Source organism: Pelodiscus sinensis, chromosome 21, assembly GCF_052426305.1.
Source record: "Pelodiscus sinensis isolate ZL-2025 chromosome 21, ASM5242630v1, whole genome shotgun sequence".
In the NCBI taxonomy this organism is placed as follows: Eukaryota; Metazoa; Chordata; order Testudines; family Trionychidae; genus Pelodiscus; species Pelodiscus sinensis.
Window position 1 is genome coordinate 26,714,579 of NC_143072.1, and position 20,193 is coordinate 26,734,771.

A 20,193-nucleotide genomic window follows, 5' to 3' on the forward strand; every position below is an offset into this window, starting at 1 on the left:
AAGATTAGCTAAGCCTTTTTTTTCCTAGCAACATCCAGCACAGCAAGCAGCTTGGGGATTTACTTGTCAAATCTCTCTTACTAAAACGCATAGAGAGCATCTTGAACGATGCCTTGCAAAATTGATCCACATTGTTCTTCACAGACCCACGTCTGTCTTTCTCAATAAGCAGTTTTCCTTAGGATGTTTCATTTATGTAGCTAGGCCCTGCATCGTTGCCTTGCCCTGTTCACACTTGACACATTCTCCTTTTGTACCCAGGGGATGAATTTGTTCAAAATTATTCCCAGACAGGAGGTCTCCCAGAAATCAGGACCGTTCTCCTGTGGCAAAAGTGTGAGCAAGTACTGTGTGCTGAATTGTCTTTCCTTTTAGCGACTCCACTGTTCCTTTCTGAGCTGCCTCGTGCCTTTCCTGTGTATTGTCGGCCTGTCTTTAGACAGTGACTTAACTAACTCCTCTGCCGAGCTTGGCCCGGGGCCACCACCACATAAGCACACAACAGAAACAATCCCATCCGGCCTGCATCTGAACTTGCCCGTTATTCTGCTGAGAACCAGAAATTGAAAGCCCAGAACTTTCAGAGAATAGGAGCTGGTTGTTAAATGCATTAATGGTTCTAGTCTGTTCAGCTGAGGAGGCTGTAAGTGTAGGGGTAGCATGTTTGGATAAGATTCAATTGTAAGTGTTTTTAAATGAGAAATTTAGTGTGTTATTGATTACAAAAAAAACGGATTTAAATAAAAAAAATAGGATTTTTTTTCAAACCCTCCGGGCCTGATGCAATTTAGAGTACTAAAGGAACTAGCTGAAGCAATTTGGGAACTATTAGCAATTATTTCTGAGAATTTGTGGAGTATGGATTGGGTCCCAGAGGCATGGAGGAAAGGCAAACATAGTATCTGTCTTTTAAAAAAGGACCAGAGTGGGCCTGTGGCACTATGGACCAATTAGCCGAACATCTGTGTCTAGAAAGATACTGGAATGAATTATTGAACAATTATTGTCTTTTTGGCAACTTGAAGATAATAGGTTTGTAAGCATAGCCCATGTGGATTTTTCGAGAACTCCTCCATCTCCTATCCTGCCTGGCAGGTTACTGTTCAGCGCCTAGCGAAGTTGTAGCTGTGGTGTATCTTGATTTAAGCAATGGTTTTTGTGACATTCTCATAAGCCAACTTGGGCAATGTGATCTAGATTAAATTACTATACAGTGGTTGCACAACTGAAAGATGGTATCTGTGATTTGCTGTCGGGCCAGGGGAATTTTTCCAGTGTGATCCCATGGGGTCTGTTCTGGCTCTAGTCATTATCAATATTTTCACTAATACTCTCCCTTTAATTATTCAAGGGTCTTTATAAATTTTGCAGATAACACCAGCCTGACACTCTCTGAAGCTAGGATTTGAATTTGAAACTACCTTGAAAGTTGTAGAATTGGTTTGAAATCAACAAGATGAAATTCAATATGAACAATGTGCAACTATAAAATATGGATTAACTGGCTAGGTTAGGGGGAGGCACTTAGTGGCCCGTGGGATGGACGTGGTTTGCCATGGTTAGCCCTTGGCAGACCATGGGATCCACAGGTATGGCCGCTCACAGGTCCTGTTGGCCATGGCTCGTCTTCCTCAACCGATAGGAGCTGTGAGCGGCCCTACCCTCCGGGTTTGTTCCCTTCCACAGCACCAGAGGAAGGGAAAGAGCAGGGAGGGGAGGGGAGGGTTTGGGCTATATACCCAATGTGCTGGCAGGCAAAATGGCAGAGTCCTAATCCTATTGACCATTCCCTTGGGGGCACAACTGCCCCCAGTAGACGCTTTGCGGGCTCACTGCCCCAATGGCCACTAGCCTAGCGTGTCCATCTGAACAGCAGTCCCTCCTTTTGCATGTTATGGAAAACAGTCCTTTTCCTGGGGCTTCCGGTTGTCCTGGCACAACCAAACCTTGACCTTGCTTTAAGTTGGGAGAAGAGGAAGCTGCAAACCAAATTTGGTGGCTTTAGAACTTACTATTCAGGAGGAGTTCTGGAACAAATGAACTCGCAGCGAGACACACAGACTGATGGACGCTCTCTAAAAAATATAGCTATAGTAGATGGAGCATTTTGTCTTTTAGCTGATGTATTGCTAGCTAAACTACATGGGAGAGGGTAGAACTTCTCACAACGGAAACCTACAATTTGTTGAAAGGCTTCCTTAGTTGCTGATCGCTTCAGTGTGTTGGAAAACTTCATACTGAAAGAGCAGCTTTGTGAAGTCTTTTAACGTGTTTGCTGAGATGTGGGTGTGGATTGTTGGGTGGTGGATGAACTTCATACTGCATTAGTGCGCTTTTTCGTAAAGCTAATAGGCGAGCATCTCTTAGTTCTTTTCAGGCACTGCCTTATGTTGGCCTGAAAGCACTGCCATAGCCTCATTTAGCCTCACTTGTCTACACAGGGGAAAAGCTTGTAATAGCTACTCCATTTACTCTTGCTCTTTGCTGATGGTTTGGTGCACCATAGCTTACTGTACTTTGGAAGTGCATTAAGTTAAACTGTCCACGGAGTGCTCAGTTGGTGTGTCCACACTAGGGATGTAAAATCCTGATTTAATCAGCTCCTGGCAGCACCACATGGGGACTGGCTTCGGCTCCCGGCTGCCACTTCTGGCAGGGCAGGGGCAGCTCCTGCACCTGGACACACACACACCCTGCAGAGTTGGAGCAGCTCTCTGCATGTGGCAGGCCACGGGTGAGGGACTGCTCCCGAGTACCAGTTAACCAGTACCCGATGAGCATTACGTGCTCACACAGGGAGCTAGTGTGGAATAGTTAGTGCACTATAAATTTGCAACCTCGCTTGCTGCACACTTTTTCCTAGTGTGGACAAGTCCTTAGCAAAGCATTAAGTACTGTGTTTAAAAGAACTTAGTGCATGAAGTGGCTGGCAGATGCTTAAATGGTGCTAATGCTTACATTTCCAGTTAGCTCTGATTTGTATTGAAAATCAAAATGCCCCCTCTGCAGCAGATCAGTATAGAATTATTTGGTGCATTTCTCACATCCAGCATATGCATAAACAGCCTTGCTCCTCACCAAAGGAAAGCTGAATTAATGAGCGTTTTTAATGAATAATAACTTGTGGGTTTTTAGGGGGAGCAGTGGTTGGATGGCTGGGGAAGAGGATTTGAAATAATCCCATGTTTTTGATAGAAGCCTTAAGAATCTATAACTGTATCAGTGTTAACCTGTGTTAATAGGAGTTCCGAAGCCTGAGGAATTTTTCTAGATACAGCTCTCTGGGTCGCATTGGTCTTGCATTCTGTTTAAAACTCCACATACATACTTTCTTCCCTGTTCACCTGCCTCCAATTGAAGAACTTTTTTCCTTAGGACACTCCTTAGGAAGGAATAGCTGCTGGATGGCTTATAAACATTGTCATCTTGAACCGTTAGAGTGTGTGTGTGTATCTTCTAGACTTTGCAAAAGCTAAAAAACTCAATTTTGTAAGATTTCAAGGGAAAACAGCAGAGTAATCCTGAAATTTGTCCTTCCCTGTGTAATTTCTCCATGGTTTCCATCTGCATTCTTTTCCTCCTGTCTTCTACTTCTTAAATATAACACTGAAGACACTATCAAAATACTTGAGGCAAAGAATGCATTGTCAAAAGAACAAAAATGCCTTTAGCCAATTATCATAGTTTCTAGTGCTGTAAACACAGGTGCCTTGGGGCCTGAAGAAAAAGATTGAGATGATAGTAGAGTAGCTGCAGTTGAGACTCTGTGGGTTTTGTATTTGTGGGCTAAAAGACAAATCCACAGGCTACTATAAACTCCTGCTAAAAGACTGAGGACACTCATGTAATCTGCAGAAAAATTGCAGTGTATTTGAGAGCTTTATTTAGGAATTGGCTGTAGCTCTTTCTTGTTTTGAATTTGATAATTTTAAGAACATACATAAGAACAGTCATACGGGGTCAGACCAAAGGCCCATCTAGCCCAGTATCCTGTATGTCAACAGTGGCCAATGCCAGGTGCCCAGGGAGGGAACACAACAGGGAATCAAGTGATTCCCTCCCCTGTCATCCATTCTCAGCCTCTTAACAGAGACTAGGGACACCATTCCCACCCATCCTGGCTAATAGCTAGATAAATTCATGGAGGCTAGGTCCATCAATGGCTATTTCTCAAACCCTGTTAATGTCCTGGTCTTCACAAACATCCTCTGGCAAGGAGTTACACAGACCGAATGTGCACTGTGTGAAGAAAAACGCCCTTTAATTTGTTTTAAACTTGCTACCGTCTAATTTCATTTGGTGATCCCTAGGGTATGTCTCGTGAAACGAGGTTTACAGGAGTGCTCGACACAGGCTTCTCTTGTCGACTGATCCGCGTCTTGACTCGCGTGCTGTGCCGACAATCAGCTGAGCTGGCACAGCATGGCAACCATTTTTATTTTAATGAAGCTGGGGATATTTAAATCGTTGCTTCATTGACTGTCGGGTAGCCTATTTTACATGCCTCTGTCGGCAGAGGCATGTAGTCTAGACATATACCCCTAGTCCTTATATTATGGGAACAAGTAAATAACTTTTCCTTATTCTCTTTCTCCACACCAGTCTTGATTTTTATAGACCTCTACCGTATCTTCCTCCCTCCCTCTCCTTAGCCGCCTCCTTTCCTTAGCTGAAAAGTCCCAGTCTTTTTAATGTCTCTTCATATGGGACCCATGCCAAACCCCTCATTTTTTTGCCTTTTTCTGAACCTTTTCCAATGCCAGTATATCTTTTTTGAGATGAGGTGACCACATCTGTACGTACTATTCAAGCTGTGGGCGTTCCATGGTTTTACACAGAGGCAAGAAGATATTCTCTGTCTTATTCTTTATCCCTTTTTTTATGATTCCTAACATTGTGTTTTTTTTTTTGTTTGTTTTTTTTTTAATGCAGCTGCACATTGACTGGATGTTTCAGAGAACTATCCACAGTGACTCCCAAGAGCTCTCTTGAGTCTTTCCCCTTTAGGGATGTTAAACTTAGTTTAATCAACTAATAGACTAGTCAACGGATTGGCCATCGACTAGTTGATTAGTCGATAATACATTTAAAAAGGCAGAGCTGCTTAAGTGCTGGTGGGCTCCTGCTCTCTTCGCTTCCCCCCCCCCCCTTTGCTGCCTCTATCAGAGGCAGAAAGGGGGGGAAGTGACTAGTCGAGGGACTAGTTGGCTATCCAATAAGCTTTTGCTTATCTGATGATCGACTCGTCGTATACATCCCTAGTCCCCATCATATTGTACGTGTAGTTGGGGTTATTTTTTCCAATGTGCATTACTTGACATTTACCAACATTGAATTTCATTTGCCATTTTGTTGCCCAATCACTTCATTTGGTGAGATCTTTTTGAAGCTCTTCACGGTCTGCTTTGGACTTAACTATCTCAAGCAGTTTGGTATCATCTGCAAATTTTGCTACCTCCCTGTTTACCCCTTTCTCCTGCTCATTTAGAAATAGGCTGAATTGGATTGGTCCCAGGACTGACCCTTGGGGGACATCACTAGTTACCTCTCTCCATTCTGAAAACTGACCATTTATTCCTACCCTTGGTTTCCTATCTTTTAACCAGATATCAATCCACAAAATGACCTTCCCTCTTATCCCATGATAACTTACTTTAAGAGCCTTTTGTGAAGGACTTTGTAAAAGGCTTTCTGGAAATCTAAGTACACTCTATCCACTGGATCCCCTGCGTCCACGTTTGTTTGACCCCCCCCCCCCCCCCCAAAAAAAAGAACTCTAGCAGATTAGTAAGGCATGATTTTCCTTTACAGAACCCATGTTGAATTTTCCCTAACAAATTATGTTCATCTCCGTGTCTCACAATTTCATTCTTTACTATAGTTTCAACCTATTTGCCTGGTACTGATGTTAGACTTACTGGTCTGTAATTGCCAGGATCACCTCTAGAGCCCTTTCTGAATATTGCTGTCACATTAGCTATCTTCCGGTCATTAGGCATGGAAAGGATAGGTCCCAAACCCCTGTTAATAGTTCCACAGTTCACATTGGAGTTCTTTCAGAACTCTTGGGTGAATGCCGTCTGGTCTGGGTGACTTGCTACTGTTAAATTTATCAGTTTGTTCCAAAACCTCCTCTAATGATACCGCAGTCTGGGACAATTCCTCAGATTTGTCAACTAAAAGGAATGGCTCAGGTTTGGGAGTCTCCCTAACATCCTGAGCCGTGAAGACTGAAGCAAAGAATGAATTTTGCTTCTCTGCAAAGACCGTATTGTCTTTGAGGGCTCCTTTGGCCTCTTGATCCTCCAATCTGTACCATTAGGCTTGTTATGGTTACATTTTTGTTAAAATTGATTGAAATATAAGCAGTTTAGAAAACTGATTTAAAGCCATAATGTGAAATAAGCTTATGTTACGTTCAGACTGAAATTGAGTGGAGGAACATGCTGTTGCTAACAAGAAAATACTTCTGATCTTTCGAAGTGCACATCTAATTGTATGCACTGACACACAAACCTGGAACTGAGCACGCATGATAGGGGTTGCGTGGGACAGCAAAGACACTTTTTGTTTAAATTAAGGTTGGTATTTTTCATTCATTTAGTCAACTGAGCTACTATGATATTTTTTTCTTTCTATCCTATTTAATCTCCAGGGCTACCTCACTGTAGTCTGGGAATCTTTGTACAGTTCTTCAGGTCTCCTGAGACCCTCTTAATTTCTGTTTGTGACTTCCAGCCACAGTTTTCTCTGTTTTGTTACTCAGATTGATCCAGCGAAGATTAGAGTTTACTGTGAAGAAAAACTATTGCTGTAACATCATTATATCTTGCGTAGCACGTGGGAAGCCTCAGGAAAATGTTCCCTTGGTCAGTCTTAAATAAATTATGGCTGTGTGTGTTAGTTCACGGCAGGAGAGGCATTGAATCTATACATTAGAATTACCCAGGAAAGGTATCAGAATGGGTTGTTAACTTTAAAGGCCAATTCAAAGGGGATTTGAGAAATGGTTTGTCAGTTCCTTAAGATAGGACACCAGGCAACATCTGAGTGTATATTTGGCTTGGACTGAAGGTTTGTTTTCACTCAAAGTAAGACACTTTTTTAATAAGGAACTCTTTGGGGTTCAGAGCTACCGGTGATAGACAATTTTGCATGCTCGAATGTGATGAATCCTTTAGCTGCTTCCTGACAGTAATGGTAATGCATTACTGGACAGGTGGCAAACCGTCCACCATACCATGTCGATAACATGTATTGCATAGTTTGCTATTGGACTTCAAAAATTCTTCTTGTTTAGTTTTCCCATAGAATATAAGGGTACGTCTAGACTACATGCCTCTGTTGCCAGAGGCATGTAGATTAGGCTACCCGACATAGTAAAATGAAGCGGCGATTTAAATAATCGCCGCTTCATTTAAATTTACATGGCTGCCGCGCTGAGCCGACAAACAGCTGATCAGGAGGCATACCTGGGTGGTCGACAAATACCTTTGTCGACGCCCGCGCGTCCAGACTATCGCGCTGAGCCGACAAACAGCTGATCAGCTGTTTGTCGGCTCAGCGTGGCAGCCATGTAAATTTAAATGAAGCGGCGATTTAAATCACCGCTTCATTTTACTATGTCGGGTAGCCTAATCTACATGCTTCTGGCGACAGGCATGTAGTCTAGACGTACCCTAAAAGAAGGATCATGGAATCACTGAACTGCAAAGAACCTCGAGAGTCCAATCTCCTGCCCTCATGACAGGACCAAGCATGGTCTAGATCAGTGGCTCCCAAACTTTTCGGCATCATGCTCCCTTTTTGATTTTCGAGAAACCCTCTTGCGCCCTTCCCCCCCCCCCCCCCCCCCCCCCCCCCGAATAGCAGCAAAACTTGTTGAGCCAAAAAAAAAGGAACTGACTGGGGCTGAAAAACAAAAATGGCCCAAAAAATTTGGGGGAGGGACTGGGTCATCTCATGCCCCCCCTGGAATTTCTTCATGCCCCCCAGTTTGGGAACCCATTGTCTAGATAATCCTTGACAGATATCCAATCTGTTCTTAAATGTCTCCAGTGATGAAGATTCCACAACCTCCCTAGGCAATTTATTCCAGTGCTTAACCACCCTGACAGTTACAAAGTTTTTCCTAATGTCCAACCTAAACTGCCTTCGCTGCAATTTAAGCCCATTGCTTCTTGTCTTCACAGAGATTAAGGAGAATAATGTTTCTCTCTTCTCCTTAGAACTCCCTTTTAGCTACTTGAAAACTCATGTCCCTCCCCCCTCCCGCCCCCCCCAATCTTTTCCTTGCCAGACTAAACAAACCCAATTCTTTCAGTCCTGTTGCCCTTTTCTGGATTTTTTTTTTCGGGCTTGTTTACATCTTTCCTAAAATGCAGTGCCCAGAACTGGACACACGACTCCAGTTGAGGCCTACTCAGCGCAGAGTAGAGCAGAAGAATTACATCTTGTGTTTTGCTTACAACACTCCTGCTAATAAATCCTGGAATGTTTGGGTTTTTTACATGTCGCACTGTTGACTCATACTTAGCTTGTGGTCGACTGTGACCCCTAAATCCCTTTCTGCAGTGCTCCTTTCTAGGCAGTCGTTCCTAAGTGGAGCGCTTTGCATTTGTCCTTATTGAATTTCATCCCATTTACCTCAGACCATTTCTCCAGTTTGTCCAGATCGTTTTTAGTTATAACCCTAGCCTCCAAAGTGCTTGCAACTCCTCCCCGGTTGGTAACATCAGCAAGATTTATAACTGCTCTGTGCCATTATCTAAATTGTTGATGAAGTTATTGAACAACAGTTCTGAACCCAGAACCGATGCCTGCAGAACCCCACCCATTATGCCTCTCCTGCATGAGTGTGTACCATTGATAACTACTCCTCCACCAGTTATGCACCCACTTTTAGAGTAAATCCCTCTAGGTTGACTTCCCTAGCTTGTTGTTCAGATCATGTGAGACTGTATCAAAAGCCTTACTAAAGTCTAGCTATACCACATCTACCACTTCACCCTTATCTGCAAGGCTTGTTATCCTGTCAAAGAAAGCTATCTGGTTGCTTTGACATGGTTTGTTCTTTACAAATCCATGCTGGCTGTTGCTTTATCACCTTGTGTCTCAAATGTTTGCAAATGGATTCCTTAATTATTTAGTTCATCATCTTTCTAGTACAGAAGTTAATACGACTGATCTGTAATTCCCTGGGCTGTCCTTATTTCCCTTTTTTATAGATGGACACTGTTTGCCTTTTCCAGTCTTCTAGAATCTCTCCCATCTTCCTTGACTTTTCAAAGATATTCGCTAATGACTCTAATCTCCTTAGTCAGCTCCTTGAATATCCTAGGATGCGTTTCATCAGACTCTAGTGACTTGAAGGCATCTAGCTTGTGTAAGAAATGTTTAATTTTGTTCTTTTCCTATTTTAGCTTCTGATCCTTCCCTGTTTTCACTTGCATTCACTATCTTAGGCTATTTGCTAACAGACTTCTTGGTGAAAACCGAAACAAGTCATTAAGCACCTCTATCATTTCCACATTTCCTGTTGTTTTTCCCTCTTCATGGAGTAACGGCCCTACCCTGTTTTTAGCTGTCATCTTGCTTTGAATGTATTTATAGAATTATTTATAGAATGTTCTTGTTACCCTTTGTCTCCTAGCTAGTTTGAGTTTTTCTGCCACGGTCTTTCTAATTTTGCCTCTACATACTTGTGGTCTTTATATGGCTTATATTCATTCTTTGTAATTTGACCCAATTTCCACTTTTTTGTAAGACTTCCTTTTGGTTTTTTAGATCATTCAAGATTTCCTGGTTAAACAAAGGTGGATCTCTGTGGTACCCTGATTTTTAGCTGTTTGTTGTGAGGGGACTCTCCTAAATTGACCATGGTAGTGAATATGGAGATTAGCTGGGTAGGGATGAGCAGAATTAAAAGCCACAACATATAATGCATCTTTCTGGAGCAGGAATTAGCCAAATTATATGGTTTAAGCGACTTCCCAAAGAACCTCAGAATGTTTGCCAAAGAAGGCAGTTTAAAAAAATGTAAGTGTTTACTTGAAGTGGCTTTATGTGGGGCTCCTCTCAGTATGGTGTGTAATTTCTGTTCACTAACTGGTTTCTCTCACTCTTCCGAAGAGACACGCTCAGGATCCCAAGAATGGTGTAAAACTAGGGGCTGGAAAGGGTGGGCAGAGGCAACTGAAAGAATATTCTTGATGCTGTGGCATTTTCTCCACTTTATCTAGCACAGAAGATACTACAGGTTGCAGATCACCTGCTGCATCTGGAACGTCCCTTCTCTCTTGTCCGTTACTCTTCAAGGGTTCGTGTAGCTGCAAACGTGAAATGATTTTGTTCGATTTTTGGCTCCCTTCAGGCTGGTTGTGCCTGAAATTGAGTGGTGCGTTGGGCTGGCCTCCGCTGACGAAGGGAGGGAGAGAACGGATGTTTGCCTACTGGTTTTAGGAAGATGCAGCTTTTATCTTCAATGCTTTTTACGTAACTTGCTCATTCTGAGAGCCGTTTCTTAGTGGGGTTGATGATTTCCCTCTTTTTCTCCCCAGGGGACACTACACAGAAGATGAGCTCTGCACAGTATCCTACCCCAGCAGAATTGGATGCTTATGCTAAGAAGGTTGCCAACAATCCACTGACTATAAAAATTTTTCCAAACAGCGTCAAAGTTCCCCAGAGGAAACACGTACGCCGTACTGTGAATGGACTTGATACTTCAGGCCAGAGGTATAGTCCGTACCCCTCTCAGCCCGCCACAAAGACAGGCCTGCTTGCGATAGTCAAATCCCCAGCGAAAGGCATCGTTAAAGACTTTGACGGCACGCGCGTCCGTCTGCTGCCAGAAGCAATGATGAATCCCCCTTCCACACCGTACGTTGCACCTAGCACTTTAAACCACGCCCCATCGCTTGCTCGCCAGCAGGCACTTCAGCATGCACAGACTCTGCCACACCCCCAGAGTATCCCACAACCACAGACTTTGCAGCACCCTCCGGGGATGCTGCAGCCGCAAAGCTTAACACACCCTCAGGGGATCCCGCAGCCACAGCCGCTGCCGCACCCTCAGAACATGCAGCAGCCCCAGAGCCTGCAGCATCCTCAGACCATGGCACATCAGACTCTGCAGCACCCCGCAAATGCTCTGCTGCAGCCAGGTTTACATGGCAGCAGAAAGATGCCCGATGCAGATGCGCCGCCGAATGTGACCGTGTCTACCTCAACCATTCCCCTCTCGATGGCTGCCACGCTGCAGCAGAACCAGCCACCAGACCTGAGCAGCATTGTGCACCAGATTAACCAGTTCTGCCAGGCCAGAGCTGGCATTAGCACTACCTCAGTATGTGAGGGACAGATTGCAAACCCGAGCCCAATCAGTCGCAACCTGCTTATCAATGCAAGTACCAGGGTGTCTACTCACAACGTTCCCACTCCCATGCCTTCCTGTGTAGTAAACCCGGTCGATCACGCTGCTGCTATCCCTCCTCCTGCCTCTCTCAGCGTGCCCATGGTGAACATCAGCAGGGTGCCAGCTGCCTACCAGAGCGACATGAAATCCGTGGCATGGAACCAGCATCAGCTTGCGCATCTTCAGCAAATGTGTGGGGATGCTGCCGGGCCCGCTGGCCTTGCGGGGAAGCACCCTCCGAGAGAGATGGCAGGCCAGGGCTTCCCGGGTAAAACGTCCAGCTACCCTCAAGAACTGTGCATGGGCCAGTCTTACAACGTCAAGCCCCCTCTTGAGAAGCCCACCCCTTCCCCGCCTGTGAATGGCTTTCAGGGACCTTTGCCATATACGAATGGGCACTACTTCCAGCCCCTCTGGAATAGCATTCTGCCCACACCGAACAGTGACAGCTCTGGCTCCCAGGACCTTGCCATGTCTTTTCACGGAGGACAGCCAGCAGGGGCGCCGCTGGATTGCGCGGCAGGAGCTCACTATCGAGCTGCGGCTGGTTCGTCCAGCCAGAATAGCGTGATGCAGACCATGGATTACCTAAGTGGGGACTTCCAGCAGGCTTGCTTCAGAGATCAGAGCATGGCCGTGCTGGGAAAAGTCCATCGGCCTCCCATGAACCGAGCGCCTGAACCAACCGATAGTCGAAATCTTCATATTCAGCACCCAGGGTATAGATAGGCTGCAGTCACTTTCACAGATAAAATTAGAGGTTTAGTCTTAATTTTAACTAATCAGCAAAGTATTTTTAATTTGCAAACTTGCGTGATCATTATAATAACCATTGAAACAAGATGTAATGTGTATTTAAAAGCTTTACATCCACATTCACGCCTGCTAGCATCAAAAACGTAACCCGCCTTTTGTTTCAAAGAACTTGATTATACTACAGGTTGAACCTCCCTAGTCTGGCACACTTGGGACCTGAGCGGTGCCAAACCAGAGAATTTGCCAGACTCTGGGAGGTCACTATTATCTAGCAGCATCACCAGCACTTCCACTGCTTCCTGGGTTCTCAGAAGACATCTAGGGGTAAATTCGAGCTAAAGAACAGCACAGAACTCAGAGCCAGGACTGGTGGCTGAAAAACTTTATGGGACTGTGAGAAACTCAGCCCCATCCACGAGCTAGGTAGCATAGATGCCTAAGTCTCCATCTGCATTTCCTCTGAAGATTAAGAGCAACAGAATTTGTCCGGAGTGGGGTGCATTTTCAACTCTAAAGTCTGTTTCATGAAATGTGTTAGATATTGACCATTTGCACTGCCGAGGGGCTTATTTCGTTGAAAGGAACCCTGTGTTTGAAAGGATTTAGTTAGGGTTCTATATTTAGACATTTGTGTAGGAAGAAGCTCTTTGCTAGAGCCCGCAGAGAGTTCTGCATTTCTCTCATGGGATGTCGGTCTGTGTCCAGAGCCAAAAGTCCCTCCAGTCTTCTGGATGCTTGGTTGAGGACAGGGTATGGGAGTAGGGCACATGGCTGCCTGCTTCCCTCTTGCTTTGTTTCCACGTCACGGTCTGAACCCCTTGCTGCTAGGAATCTGGATTTCCTGATGCAAAGTGCTGCATTGAGGCTTTATTCCAGGAATCTAGACCCACTGACGACCCCAAAAAGGTTCCGTTACTGCTCCAGTAGATATTTAGCGTAGTTAGAAGTCTGTCTCCCCTGCAGAGGTCAGGGCACGCAGTGACTGGCATGGCATTCACGGTCCGACAGCAATGAAATGAAGCTCTAGCCATGAGACACGGTGGGACTTGCAGCCCATGTATGTTAAAGCACCACCATAGACAGAACTGAACAGTTCTTATCTGTGCCTAACTACTACTCTGTCCTCCCCGTGTCACTTAAAGCAGCTCAGTGAATTGGTGGCCACTAGAACACTAACTGTTGGAGAACCTCTGGGTCTCATCATCTTCAGCATGTTGAAACATCCCTTCTTTTAAAGCTACAGTTCTTGTAAGGTCGTTTCCCATCTCTGTAAATGAGACTAATACTTGAACATAATGATCACAGTCAAGTTTGGAAGTTAAAAGTAAATGCATTGATTCTTTCTATGTACACTGGCTAAAATATTGCTCTACACTGTAACTTTTAAATGTAATATTTCTGTATGAATGTCGCCTGGTAGCGTGGGTTTGAGTAGCATTGTGTATGAGTGAACCCACTGGCCTCTACCATTCACTGGCCTCCCTCACAGCCCTTTAAAAAACAAAGCCTTAAGTATTTGCTCCTTGAAACTTTCCTTAATGAGCATGACTTAAAATCTTAAGACATCATACAAAGTAAAAAAAAAAAAAAAACACAACAAACTTACAAGTTTTGAAGTGATGTCCTAGTTGGCTAGAGATTCTTAAAGTTTTTGGTAAATGGGAAAATTAGAAAACATTTATTTGTATTTTTTAATTTAGACGTGTAGTTCTGGGCTGTAACAAATACTTAGGTTTCCAAGCTTAGCGCAGAGTACGTTTTCTGATTCCTTGCATAAGATAGTACACTTACACCATGTCATTATTTAAATTCTTTTCAGTGTACTATAAACCGTTCTTTAGTCAGACTGCTTAACTTTGCTAAAGAGTTATCACTAAAGACGGATTAAATTATGTGTTGGCTTGTGTTGCCTTATATTTAAAAGGAAAAATTGCCTGATTGTGTTATGCCAAATGATAGCAACATGAAGTCCTAATTTATTGTTTATAATCGTATTCCTGCAGTCTTTGTGAAAACTGGTAAATATACATCTATGAAAGAACTAAAACCCTAAGGCTTTTCATGCAATATTTTTCTGAATACATTATCTTGGAAGCTAAGGATTGAGTCTGAAGCTGCTTCCCTTCAGTTCTCCCTGTTGTTTTCCCCCTTCTCCAAATTGATCTAGGGTTGTGCTAGGACTTTAACATTTCCCCCTAGTTTAGTTATTGGAAGGAGTTCTGCTACCTGAAATACCTACTTTTTATTTGGTTCATTAGTCTGCTGCAAATACAGCCCCTAGACACTGATTTTTCCTTCTGCCCTCCCTCCCCAAAACAAAACTAGTGAACCCCGTGCTTTGGCTCTTGGCGAAAAGTGATTTAAATGTCTGAAGTTATGCTAATGTTACAGTAAGCCATGGAAGACAGTCTGTCTTGTCATGAATTGTTCTGCACTCATTACTGCAAATAGAATCCTCACCTTTGAGACTTTGGTCTGGTGCAGAAGGACTGAGAAGCAAAAATATTCAAGACCCGTCCAGGTAGGACATTCCATTAGCCTGTTCACAAAAATTGCTATTAAAATCTCCGATATTTCATCTTATGCGGAGAGTCGGATTTTTATTGGAACAAGCGCTGCGTTTCTGCGGCGGGGTGTAACCACTTCTCCTCCTTGTACTTCAGAGATTTTTACCCTTTGTATCAATAGTATTGTTCACTTACAGGTTGTGTCTATAAGCATGTAAAAGACCTTTCGTCCAACATGAACCCAGCAGTAAGGGTCCAGCGCAGGGCCCTCTGGACATGCACTGTTGCTCAAATGATACAGAATAGAGTTTGATATTTAGTATCATTTGGTAGTATCTTGGCTTTTGGGAGCGGGGGGGGGGGGAGCTGTCTTTTATGCAGAGTGATGCTCTACTGTGTTTAGTAGGAACCATGCTTTTGACTTCTAGCACAGACTTTGCGGTATTCATTGAGTTGGATGTTTTTTCCCTCTGGTTTTCCTGGTTCTAAGGAAAATAGAGTGTTCTCTTCCTAGTAGGCACTGCTGTGAAAATGTCCCTAGCTAGGGAAACACTGTTTTGCATGTGTGTTAATTTGTACGCTGCTTTTGTAACCGCTCCAGGCTCTCATTTGGGTTTTTGTCATAGATCGGCGTCTCCCATTGGAATTGACACCACTCTTCCAATTAGAGCATTTCCAGCTTTCCACTTCTGATCTCTGATGCAGACATCTTGTGTCCCCATTTCCATGTCCATGTGTGGGTGAAACCAGTCTTAGAATTCCTCCATAAATGTCTGCCCTTTAGGGGAAAGAGCCAGGACTAGACATTTCATGGTTTTCTCAGGAAGCTTGGACTATTTTACACTGTGCTGTGAGCACCATCATCTATCCCAGCCTCTAGCACTACCCGGCAAAGCAGAATATTGCTATCGGACGCCTGTGCTAATTTCTAATGACTTCCTTCTGCCCGCAGTGAAGGGGTAAGAGTGAAAGTGATGTAAAGGCTCCCAATGGGCTATTTCCATCTTGGTCTATTGAGCAGCGGCTGCGAAGCTGTTAAATCATCAGCCCAATTTGTTACAGCCCAAAGTTAACGTTTTATAATGACGTGGGTTTTCTTTCTTGGAGAATCTTTCCTGAAGCTGCTGATGGGAAAGATGGCTTCACAGAGGGTGGCCATTCCCCTAGAAGCCAAACGTTTGCTGTGGAGCAACTCGGCCATTGCTGCTGTATTTCATTAAAACACACTGATCACACACGCTGCTTCTTGTGTGCTAGTGGTATCATGAGAATCTTTCTTTTCCTTTTGGTCTACAGGAAAAATAAAGCTGAGGAGTCCTGTTCCCTCTCCTCCTTCTGCTGTTTGAGCAGGGTGGATGAGCGAAGCTGGCTTGGCCTCTGGCTCTGGTGAGGGGACCTGGCCCATGTGGCCCATGGGGGTTCTGCATGGCCTATGAGACACTTGGTTTGTCGTCATCCATGCACAGGGTGGCCCGTCTGCTGGTTTGTCTGCGTAGGTGTTTCCCCTCCCGGTATCACTCAAGTGACACTTACGTGAAGTGAGATGGGTGCTGATTGCACACAACGTTTGTGAGAGCTGTGTGCTCCCTCTGCAGCTAATCCCAGCACTGCTGTGGTGGAGTCGGCACCCCTGCGAACTCTAGGTTCACGTGCACGGTTAGCAAAACTGCCACCTCACAGGAGACGCTTGGGTAGGGCAGCCTTGCGGCTCATTGAGATGGAGGAGGGCGACTCGTGCGTCCCACTCCCTAGCCTGTGGTTTCCCACTGATGCCAGGCTGGATGTTTGTTGTAATAGTCCCAGCTTCTGGCCAAATACATTCCCAGCAAAAACGTGGGGAAAGGGCTGCATGTGAGACTTCCCGCCATTTAAGGCCATCCTAGATAGCCTTCTGCAGTAAAAAGCACTGAAATCTGGAGACCGTTATGCCATGCAGAAAGCTCCCGGCCAGAAATGGTGACATTTCTGAAGTCTTGTGTTTGAGCTGGGTTTTCTCCGTTCCTGGTCTTGCTATCTCAGGGTTTGGGGGTGGCATTTCCCTTGTAGTTTGTCTTGCACAGCGTGTTCTTTACTTGAAAACTTAAGGTACAGTTAGTGGCCTCCTGTCCCCTCTCTCCACTGCCTGCCTGCTGATCTCTCCCTAGCGCCAGGGTGAGTACTGGGCAGCTGGAAGGCTTTGCGTGAAGCAGAAATGAGGTGCACATGCAGGTTGAGCATCTGTTCAGTCACCATCTTTTGGGTGGGTTCAGTGTGAAACTCGCCACTGACCCATCGGTGTGTGGTTCGGTGTGCCCGAGAACTGGAGTGGGCATTGGCTGATCCCAGACACTGAATCCCCTTCTAAATCAGCATAAAGGGATATTGGGGCAAATCCATCTCATTAGCCTATTGGAGACGACCCACTGGGCCTGGGTAGCAAACTCTGAAGTAAACGGTCTTGCAACACTCAGATTAGAAAATGGGCCAGGTGGTTCTAGCAGGAAAGACTAATCCATCTGCTTGTCCAGCCCACAATCTGACTCACCAGTTAGTGAAACGTGCTGGCATGGCCACTTACTCCTCCGGTGAAGACTAGGAGGAAGAGTCAGGGTCAGACTTTAACGTACTCTGCAGGGGCATTTTAACACCACTTGCTTTAACTAGGCAGGATACAAGCCTTCGAGGAGGACACAGCTTGTGCTAACTGCAGGTCGGCTCCATTGCTCGTCTGCTGTGACTTTCAGAAGGGACTAGACTGGACGCCTCCCCACATAAGGGCAGCCTACATCGAAGGTGGCATGCCTCTGCGGAGAGGGTTATTACGGCAGCCCCCTTTCTTCCTGTTAAGGATTTGCAGCAAGGAACTGGGAGTTTGTGGTTCTGCATTTACTAGTGTAATTCTGAAACCTGGATTGTAAAAGGGAGCTTAGATCAAGTTTGCAGGATTCTCTTACTTGGCTGAAGGTTATTGCCAAGGGTGCTGCCTCCCGTTGATGATGAACATCCATCTAATTTTATGTGATGAAACTAGAGCACAGGCAAGGTCTGTCTCTCCTTGAGTGGGGAAGGGCGCTGTATTGTCTCCAAAGCCGTCCCTCCTGGGCTTGCTGCTAATGCGCCCAGTGCGCGTTTAGATCCCAGTGCTCCGAGCTTGTATCTCCAGGTGTAGCTCGTCATTCCCCTACCTGCGAGCTCTGGGGATTGGGCTGGTGCAGACATTTGGCTTCTAGCGGAGAAGACGGCATATGCCACCGTTGTCCTTCTCTCCTCTTCTCGTTGACTCTTGCCTCCTAGGGGAGGAGGTGCCTTGAAATGCATCTCCTTTGCATGAGGAGTGACTGAACTGCTTGCGCAGACGGTCCTTGTCACTCAAAGGAACCTGTTGGAATGCGACCTGCTCTGGGGGGCTGTAACTGACGGGCACAGGACAGGGCCATCTCCCTGCGGCCCATTAAGGATGTTTAGTAGCGAGTAAATGACTAATTGTGCACTCGGCACAATTTGCATCAAGTGCACAGTAAGTCGATAAGGGGCTGCTGTGGCTCTGCAGTTCAAATGCAGTAAGCGCTAGGTGGGCAGGCAGCCTGGCTCTACTACAGTTAAACTGCAGCAGGGGTACGTCCTAGATCCGGCATGAGCCGGCGCTGCAGCAGGGGTACGTCCTAGATCCGGCATGAGCCGGCACTGCAGCAGGGGTACGTCCTAGATCCGGCATGAGCCGGCACTGCAGCAGGGGTACGTCCTAGATCCGGCACTGCAGCAGGGGTACGTCCTAGATCCGGCATGAGCCGGCACTGCAGCAGGCCGGCTTGCACCGGGTCCTGCACTGCGCTTCTGCCTTTTAAACTTAGTAAGAGCTGAGCCGGATGGCCCTTACTACATTTAAAAGGCAGAGCCGCTGCCCCCGTACCATGGAGACAGTGCTATGTGGAACCAGCTTTTACACTGGCGCTCGCCCCCTGCCCCCAAGCTCCTGCTCCCCGCACCTTGCTGCCTCTGATACTCACATTTCCCCCTTGCTGCTTCTGTATCACTTGACTACCCAATAAGCCTACTTCGACTACTCCTTTGCATCCCTGCTGTCCATGAATTGCTTTCTAAGAGCTTCGGATGGATGGATGGATGGATGGATGGATGGATGCCTTAGAGCTGTAGCTGGGAGACCCTGCTTACGGATACCAAGTGCCAATCAACTGGGGAACGTAGTAAACGCAAACGAGGGACATCAGAAGCACCTAGCACAGTGTCCAAATGGTGCAATCTGCAAGGAGGCGGAGTCTCCCCAGATGCTGTTTTCATCAGCAAGGGTGCGGGCGGGGTGCTGTATTCACTGCTCCACTCTGAATCCCCTGGCGCTCGTTTGCTGGGAAGGTGCTTGAGTTCTCGATGCAGGACAGCACATGGATCAGCTTAACTCAAAGCATGGGCAGGTTCACGGCCTCCATCTAGGGGGACTGTTGAAAGCGAGTGTGCTGGTGTAGCAGCCCTGCCAAAGTCCTACCGCCTTACAGACCGCAGCATTGGCTTCCCTTGTGCAGCCAAGCGGACGAGGCTTGGCTACTTCATGACAGAAAACCCTTTGCTGCAGGGCTCTGGCTCCCCAGCAGGAGACTGGTGTAACCCCTTCACGCCTAACCAGTTTTGAGCCTCAAGGACAGCAGTAGGAAGGCAGCGTGGTAGTCGGGTCCCCTGCTGTGGCGCTCCTCTTGCAGCAAGCTGTGGGTTTTGTCTTGGCCACAGTGGCTGAAGGAGAGCCCCAGCTGGAAACAGGCTCTTTGCCTTGCTCCAGGTCCTAAGAACATCAGAGCAGCCAGACGGGGTCAGACCAAAGGTCCATCCAGCCCACTGTCCTGTCTGCCCACCGTGCCCAATGCCAGGTGCCCCAGAGGAAGGGAACACAACAGGGAATCCCTCCCGTTGCCCATTCCCAGCCTGACAAACAGAGGCTAGAGACACCTGCCCAGCCTGGCTAACAGCCATTGATGGACCCAACATCCATGAATTTATCTAGCTCTTCTTGAACCTTGTAAAAGTTCTGGTCTTCACAACATCCCCTGGCAAGGAGTTCCACAGGTCAAGTCTGCACGGTGTGAAGAAAAACTTCCTTTTGTTTGGTTTTAAATCTGCTACCTATTTTCATTTGGTGACCCCTAGTTCTTGTGTTATGAGAGCAAATAAGGAAAATTATCTACTTTTTCCACACCAGTCATGATTCTATAGACCTCTTCTCACATCCCCCCCTTAGTCTCATCTTTTCTAAGATGAAAAGTCACGATATCTTTAATCTCTCTTCAGATGGGACCCGTTCCAAACCCCTCAGCATTTTTGTTGCCCTTTTCTGAACCTTTTCCGATGCTGATGTATCTTTTTGGAGATGAGGCAACCACATCTGTACGCACTATTCCAGATGGGGGCGTCCCATGGTTTTATAGAGGCAGTAAGAGATTTTTCTCTTGCTTAGGAATAATTTAACATTGTCTGAGAATGTGACTGATGCTGCATATTGGGTGGATGTTTTCAGAGAACTCTCCGCGA

At 45.9% G+C, this 20,193-nt stretch overlaps 1 protein-coding gene across 2 annotated transcripts in view; it reads left to right on the top strand.

Moving 5' to 3' along the window:
• The window catches only part of FAM222B (family with sequence similarity 222 member B), a 42,306-nt gene extending 27,552 nt beyond the window's left edge, over positions 1-14,754 (top strand). For both annotated transcript variants that reach the window (XM_075904517.2, XM_075904516.2), the window contains one exon: positions 10,560-14,754. In XM_075904517.2, the coding sequence (XP_075760632.2) occupies positions 10,560-12,145 (1,586 nt within the window). In that variant the 3' untranslated portion in view covers positions 12,146-14,754. The remainder of the gene's footprint in view (positions 1-10,559) is intronic.
• Positions 14,755-20,193: the final 5,439 nt, after the last annotated feature.